General features: G+C 33.2%; 1 protein-coding gene across 1 annotated transcript; it reads right to left on the bottom strand.

Annotated features, from left to right (window-relative positions):
* Positions 1-436: 436 nt before the first annotated feature.
* Positions 437-1,043, bottom strand: LOC141680195 (L10-interacting MYB domain-containing protein-like). The gene is made up of 2 exons (XM_074486488.1): positions 705-1,043; positions 437-622 (listed from the first exon to the last, which is right to left on the bottom strand). Exons 1-2 carry the CDS (start codon positions 1,041-1,043, stop codon positions 437-439), a joined length of 525 nt encoding a protein of 174 aa, XP_074342589.1.
* Positions 1,044-8,605: the final 7,562 nt, after the last annotated feature.

Genomic DNA, 8,605 nt, shown 5'->3' with positions numbered 1-8,605 from the left:
TTTGAAATCTTTATTAGAAATTGTTCACTCGATAACCAAAATAAACTAAACTTTAAATCCTAATTTAGATGAAACCATCTTAACCCAAGGTTCTATTTCATCTTCCTCAAGGAGCATCCATTATGTCCTATAAGTCGCACTTTCGCAGAAAATACCAAGTGCCATTTGGCGTAATGGATTAGTTGATTCCCAACCAACTTTGTTTAATTTTTCTTTGCACTCCTGAAGAGACGGTCCACTATTATTTTGAATCATAAGGTCTAGTGCACTTGCCTTTATCTTCAAGTTGTGAACTTTTGGATGGTTTTGATGAGCTTTTAGCTTTTTTCTTTGGTCTTTCTCCTTCATCTTGTGTATCTGAGACATTTGACTGTGTGGTACCTTGAAATATTGAATTAGAGTTCGAGTGTGTGCTCGAAAATGGTAAATTAGCCTATTACTGACTATGTATATCATCGACACCAAGAATCTCCAAGTCATCATTTAAATTAGTACTCCTATTCTTCTTAGAGCTAGGCCCCCATCCACTAACACCAGTAGCAGCAACGCCATCAAAAAGGCTTCTGCAAAGATCTTGAAAAATCAATTGTGTGGTTCTTAAAGTTGCTACATGTTTATTAGCCTGTACAATAAACACATTCAATTTAGAATAATATTTAGAGACTGACCTAATATTGAATAATAATTTTATTGAAGAGTGAAACTTGAATGTGTTGTATCCATTCTTGCTCGGTGAAGTTAAAAGTGTTAGTCGTGGGATCATAGTAATTTCCAGTTTTAGCTTTCAAATCGCACCAAGCAGCATATCTATTCCTCAAGTAATCGTATCGATTTCTCATTTGCCTTTGATCAACCTTAAAGCAGTGCATTTTCATAAGAACTTCTCCCACATTATCCCAGGAATAAGGTTTCAAACTGCTACCTTGCCTACCACATGTCGTAACCTCATGAATGCAAGCCTCAAGAAAAGTTTTGGTTAAATTATCGTCCTTCCAATATGTTCTTAAGGTTTTTTGACTTGCATTTTCACTTTCCTGATCCATAACTACATGAAAGTAATACGAGAATAAAAGTATACATACACTTCAAACAATCAAGAATAAGGATGATTAAAATAATATCAAGAAGTTCTGCTATCCCATATCACAAAACACTAGTTCAATTGATTAAACTAAATAATCAATTAAGAGTTGACCCACTGTCTTCCCGGACCTATATTTGACCCTTGTACATCTCCAGATGAGCTACTACTACTTCTGACTTCTTACATAAAACTGTAGACCATATTCAGTTTAGTAAATCAACATGAGAATTATAGCAGAAAGCAAATCAAGAAAAGATGTCTTGTATTATGCACCACGTTATTGCTTTAACCCCTACTACTCATTAGTACTTTCGAAACTTCTGAGACCAGCATCAAACAAACCATTGCTAGTGCATTACCCACAACAAGAATTTTGGTGCCCTTCTCAAGTGATTTTGACCTGACTTATATGGTCCCATTAATTAGTTTTTTTATTGGTTCTAAATTACATATCAAGAATACTTACAATGATTGTATAATATATGTTTCAATAGACATCTCCTAAAGTTCTTTCATCAAAACTACAAAAGACAGGTCAAATAAGAACCAAAAGTAAAATATAAATAACCACTTCACAAAGACTATGTGAACCATTATTTTTTTTCTTATAATCAGAGAGCACATTCAGACTTAAAAGTTTAACTTAAAGAAGTAAGGAAGATGAATTATAATTTCAACAGCATAAAGGTAGTAGTAAGGAAGCTATGAAATATACCAAATTAAACTTACATGCATGTTGCCTTCACAAATTATAACACCATGTACGATTTAGTATAAAGGAAAAAAACATTTCTAATGAATTGGATCCTGGCTCTTAGCTGTCTCAACACAGCAAGTGCCTAACGCATGACACGGTACTAGACACATTCTAAAATATATTGAACTACAAGTCTATAAATGATCATTAATTAAAACAGTGTAAGAAACATTTCAAGGTTTTTGAATAAGAAGCATCTAGTTCATAGAGGTTAGCTTATGAAGTTGTGAACAGTCGAGGATGGACAACTTTTTCTAAAGTATGGTAACCCCTGATATACATAAAATTTGCTAAAAAATAAATTTTGATTAATACAGTGAGAAGTAAGATTCATTTCAAGGTTTTCTCCGAGTTTACAATTAAAGTGTCAGATGCTACTTCTTTAATTTGAACTTTTAAGTCTGAACTTTTAAGAATATGGGGAACCATTACTTTTTTTTTCTTATCAGAAGTCTACTGTGAAGATGTAAGATAACTATTGTTTTCGAACCTGAAAATACAGTTAACACGAATAACTCCTCTGGTCTAACAATTGGTCGAGCGTTGACACAATTTCAAGGCAGAACAACAATCAATATAGTGCTCTTCAATGGCAAGAGCATTGTCTAATGTGCATATAAATTTCAATTATTTGTTTTTTTTAAGTAATAATATCCTAAAGAAACCAGAGTTCACATGGTAAGAGTACAAGGCATATATTTAAAATTGACAGATAAATACTAAAAGCAAGAGACAATATTCAAGTGAATAACTTTACTCCATTACATGTGGAGAGGTTCCTGTGAATCAACTTTCTTAATTATTTTCTAAGATAGTCATTTGATCACAGTTAATAACAAATAACAAAACGAAACATATGTAATAATTTGATAACGATTAATGTCTGAAATCGCCTCAAAGTTCAATAGTTCACCATGCACCCCCCTATAGTTAAAGTACAGAAGGCTACCTCTTAAATTATTTTATGTTGTTCCTCCCATGATGCAAAGTACAGTGAACATAGAAAATCTCATTCTCTTGTTAACAAAAGGTGACAATAATATCATCTTTTATAAAATTAGATTATCTTATGCTATATTAACCTTGCTAACCCAACACCAAATTGATTGATTCCCTTATCAACAACTATATAGCTATAACAAGAAATTTACAAAAGTGACCTAACTTGGGCATTTTTTCACTTTCCTAACTAATTCTTTTTCCGATAATCCCAATTGCGTCTCAACCGTACATATTAACCCCACTTACAGAAGCAGCAGAAGCAAGAAACAATTCTGAGTAAACAAACTCGACAAAGTAGACACTCAATTGAATCTAGTTCAATAAGAAAGATACCCAAACAATTAAATAATGATAAATAACCCAGACAATTAATCAAGAAGATGATAAAAACTAGAAAATAGAGTTATTTTATAAAGTTAAGTATTGATTTTACCTTGTTTTTTGTGTAGAGGTGTTCTTTCTCGGAGGCGTTGCTTTGGCGGAATAAAATACCTAACTATAATTGGATACGTATGTATATATGAATGGTTTCAGATAGAATTTTAGATATGAATGATTCAGGGACATACAAAATTTGCTCGGCTGATGAGGAGGAGCCCAAACAATATGAATAAATACGAATCGCTCAGTTAAAACCCATTCAGCTGTCTTCAGTAATACATATAGATAGTTATATACCGATAATACAAGCTGTACCTGTACCCTTCCAGTACTATAATATACTTCTATTATTTAAAATGTGCATTACAAATTTCATATTAGTACATTGTACCAGCTACCATATAAAGTTATAGACGTAGGCATGCATAAGGAAGTTACATTTTGTATAATTGTATTGCTGATCTGGTGGTTAAAAGGAACGTTTTAGGGGAACTCCATGGCCGTCCAAATTTGGAATTACGATCCCAATTCACCCAATTTGCCCGATACTAAATAATTGTTCTACATTTTTCGTTATTAGTTTATTAGATAGAATTTTGATTTAAAATATTTTTCTAATATATTTTACTACTGTTAGAATATAATTATAATTTAACTTTAATTTTATATTAACAATGTATATACTTAAACATTAATAAATTAAATATTTCATAATTACTAATTTATCTAAAATTTAACTAGAATTACATAAGTTATTATTAAATATATTTTCCAAATAATAATAATAAATTAATAAGATAATATCAGTATATCTATACTAAACTATATAATTTGTAGTTTGGCTGATTCTTTTTTGGTTCGGTCATTCTCTTAATCATAGTAGTTAGACATTTTAAATCAAATAATTAATTTAGGTTCGAATATCTCGAACAATATATTAAATTAAATATTGGTATTATTATTATTTAGAAACAAACAAAGGTATATGGTTCAAATTTTATAAGCAACATATTATTATATGCCAAATAATGTTTATCAGAAATTAAACACTTGAAACAAAATTATAGTTTTGATAGACCTTAACTAATCAAGAGATGTTTGGAAAATAAATGACGAGTTTAATCTTGATTTGTTCATTTCACAGTAATACAACTTGGTCATATAGAAAGGGCAGCATCATGCTTTGTCATTCATCAAGTTGTAAGGGAACAGAGGTGAATCGAGTCATATGAATTATCAGTATATATATGTACGAGGCCGCATGGGGTCGGCCAGTTTGATGCATGTAAATAACAACTTGGTGACCTACAAAAGTATGAAATAACAACTTGATGACCTGTTTGTTTTCATGGGTTTCTCACACTCCCTTTATTCCTTTCTTACTACCAAGAACACTTGCAACTGCATGCGCGGACATATGTTTCCTATCAAGTAATTTTATTGGCTCTATTAAAATTAAAGCATTTAAGAATCTTTTGGTTGTACTGGGAAAATATCGTGTATGCAAGTTATTTTGCTTTCGAAATAGTTAGAGGTACTCTAGTGCCATATTATATATCGTACCTCAAGAACTTCAGATTGATACACAAAATTGCCACACACATACATGGTACGCATGATATGCATTTGTGTGCGCATTGCAGCTAACGTAATATTAAACTATTTGCTGAAAACACAAATGTTACCATGAGAAAGATCTTAGTAAATCTTTGCATTACATGAGCTTGCTGGCTGCACCTCGTGCATGAATGCACACAACCTCCTCGTAAAAAACTCCAGAAAGTCATGAACAATTACCTAATTATATACTACTTTGTTATTTTGACAATTTCGTTACTTTTCACAATTATGGTATAATATTAATTAAATCTGTTGTGCAAGACATGCATGTACATAACAAGACTAAATCATCTTGACAACCCCAAGGATAAGTTGTATGATAATTTTATTGTATTCTGTAATTGTATTTCTTGACTTTGTAAAAATGTTAAGTAGATTAGACTAAAGAATTTTTCTATGAACATCCATTAAGCTAAGAAATAATTTCGGGAGAGGAACAATCCGGATCATGCCTTAGAAAGAAGTGTAGAAGCTTGGAATTGAATAATTTTGTTATCGGAAAAATATTCTAAGTCAGATATCGACAAGTCACAGATCAAGAAATATATAGAAGTATGTTGAGAAGTCTAAAATGGCTTGTAGAGAAATCCCAAGAGATATCGACAAGTCATTCTACATGCAGAGAACTGGAGATATCGACAAGTCAAAAGTCTATGTGGAGAACTTGCACTACTAGAAATAGTAGATACGACATCGATGCTTAGACATCGGCATGTAATGCACCCGATGTTAAAATGCAGTTTAACATCGGTTTTGTAAAAAGCGATGTTGAATACAAATACTGACATCGGTTTCACTTAGTAACCGTTGTCTATGTTCAGAAATTAAAAAGGCCACAAATATGCTTTTAACTTTGACATCAGTTGATTTTGTTAATCGTTGTCTATGGCCTTTTTAAAAAAAATAAAAATTACTTGTCTTTTTTCCCCCCGATTTCAGTACACTTTCCCCCCTTTAATTTTAACAAAAATTTCACTAACCCTCATCTCTCCCCCCTTTTCTAAAATAACTCCCGTGACCCTCATCTCTCCCGCGACCCTCATCTCTCTCGTCTCTCTCGTCTCTCATATCTCTCTCATCTCTACCCTACTTCTCTCTTAGTCTTCTTACCTCTCATCTCATCTCTCATCTTCTCACAGTCTCTTCTCTATTTTCGCCGAAACCCTAATTTTAGCCCCAATTCTAATTCAAGATTTGGAGCTTCAAATTAGAGCAAATTAAACTTGAAATTGAGCATCTGGAGGTTGGAACATCTAGAGGTAGACGCTTTGGAGCATCTGGAGGTTGGAGCATTGAGGTTTTGGAACATTGAGGTTTTGGAACATTGAAGAGCATCTGGAGGTATATTCTTCTTTACGGTTTATCTCCCTAATTTTTACGTTTAATATCCTGTTTATCTTCTTTGTGCATGCAAATGTTTTATTTTTTTTGGGGGGTTTTATGTTTGTTTCTTTTTGGGGGTTTTATGTCCTGTTTTTGGAAATTTTATGTCATATTAAATGTTTGAACAAGTCTCAGATATGAACAAGTCTCTACATTTCTTGTTTTGTATAATAGTCATTTCTCTGATATGAACAAGTCTCTGCATTTCTGATATGAACTATCTGTTACTTGTATTGTATAATAATAATTGTTTTGTATAATTATCCTTCTCATAGATATAACAAGTAACAGATAATTTTAATTTATTTATTTATGGGCTGAACTTGTTTCAATACTCAAGTTCTCACTGAGTTTTATTTATGTGAAGGAAATTTAACAATTGTCTGGGCTGTGAATGTTGGAATTATTGGTTTTTAATTATGTGATATTTTCAAATATCTTGGTTTAATTTGTTTTAAATATCTTGGTTTAATTTAGTCTAGTTTATAAATTTAGTCTAGTTTTGTAATTAATTGGGTATATGTGTAGGATCTTAGAGTAATGAATTAGTACTATAAATTATTAGGATATCAAGGTATTTACTCCTTTCTAAGTTTATATAATTAATCCCTACAGTAACCAACATAAATTTGATATACCTTTTATTAAATAATTATAAATAGGTATGTGTTGGATTTTTAATATTTATAGTGGCTATCAGGTAGGGAAATTTGATGGATAAGACATGGATTTTGCAAGATAGAGATTCTTTAGCATTTGAAATGGGGGTGGAAAACTTCTTGATATATGCTGAAGAAAATTCTGAAGATCGTAACAAAATTCCTTGCCCTTGTGGACGATGTGCCAATTTTAAAAAATTCTCTATAAAAACAATGAGGGGCCATATCTATGACAATGGTTTTTGTCTAGGTTATGTGCATTGGGTTTGGCACGGGGAGACTGCTTCTACGGGTCCTAAATCTTCAAGTGCTAGTTGTCCACCTGAAGAGCAAGCTCCAGACCCACCTCCTGAGCAAGCCTCTGATGAAGCGTCAGAGCAAGATCAGGAGCATGTCGCTGCTTCGGAAACTGTTGATGTTTGTGAAGCGGCATATAACTCGGGTCAATATGATAATGATTCATATCAGTTTAGGAGGTTCGTAGCTGATGCTGAGCAACCTCTATATGAGGGTAGTGACTATACTAAGTTAGAGTTGATGTTGAAGTTGTATAACTGGAAATCTAGGTTTGGTATTACCGATAGTGCCTTCACTGACCTCCTTTCTTCTGTTGGGTCCCTACTTCCCAAAGATAATGTGTTACCTAGTAATGCATATGAAGCAAAAAAACCCTCTCCAATTTAGGTCTAGAGTATATAAAGTTCCATTCATGTCCGAATGACTGTGTACTGTTCATGGGTGTACATGCTGATGCAACCAAGTGTCCTAAGTGTCGACTTTCTCGGTGGAAGTTGACAAAGAAAGGTGAAGAGAGGGTTAATCTTCCAGCCAAAATTATGTGGTATTTTCCAATAATTCCTAGATTTAAATGTATGTTTAAATCTCCTTCCACCACTAAACTAATGTGTTGGCATGTGCAACAACGGACACAAGATGGTAAAATGCGACATCCAGCCGACTCTCCATCTTGGAAAAATATAGATTATAGGTGGCCCTCCTTTTATAGTGAACCGAGAAACCTTCGCTTGGCTTTATCAGCGGATGGTGTAAACCCATACAATAATGGCCTATCTAATAGATATAGTTGTTGGCCAGTCATATTGGTGACTTACAATCTTCCTTCCTGGTTATATATGAAAATAAAATTTATGATGTTGTCGATATTGGTCCCTGGCCCGCATGAGCCTGGTAATAACATCGACATCTACCTACAACCGATGATTGATGATTTGAAAAAGCTTTGGGAGGAAGGGGAACCAAATATGTATGACGCGTATAACAAATCATTTTTCACTTTAAAAGCATTTTTAATGTGGACGATAAATGACTTCCCTGCTTACGGAAATTTATCCAGCTGCGTCAATAAGGGTTATAAGTGTTGTCCAGTTTTTGGAGATGACACTGTAGCTAAATATTAAACTCATAGTAGGAAAATGTGCTACCAAGGGCATCACCGATATTTGACTCTACATCATCCTTATAGAAGGAAAAAGGCTGCTTTTAATGGACAACAAGAGTTTGGGCATCCGCGTCGAACCCTATATGGAGAAGAAGTGTTAGCAGAGTAAGAACAAATCAAATTTGAATTTGGGAAGAAAATGAAGAAGGCAAAGAAGGTTAAAAGTCCATGGAAGAAAAAGTCAGTATTTTTCGAGTTAGAATACTGGAAATTTCATCATGTTAGGCACTGTATTGATGTCATGCATGTCGAGAAGAATG

This window comes from Apium graveolens, chromosome 8, assembly GCF_009905375.1.
Source record: "Apium graveolens cultivar Ventura chromosome 8, ASM990537v1, whole genome shotgun sequence".
In the NCBI taxonomy this organism is placed as follows: Eukaryota; Viridiplantae; Streptophyta; class Magnoliopsida; order Apiales; family Apiaceae; genus Apium; species Apium graveolens.
Note: the sequence above shows the minus strand (reverse complement) of the source record. Positions and strands in the feature narration are given on the sequence as shown.

Bases quoted from the DNA above. Each gene is read 5' to 3' on its own strand.
- LOC141680195 (XM_074486488.1), bottom strand. From the start codon at position 1,043: ATGGATCAGGAAAGTGAAAATGCAAGTCAAAAAACCTTAAGAACATAT. The intron at 623-704 runs GTTTCACTCTTC...TTTATTGTACAG, and splicing joins AATGGATACAACACATTCAA to GCTAATAAACATGTAGCAAC.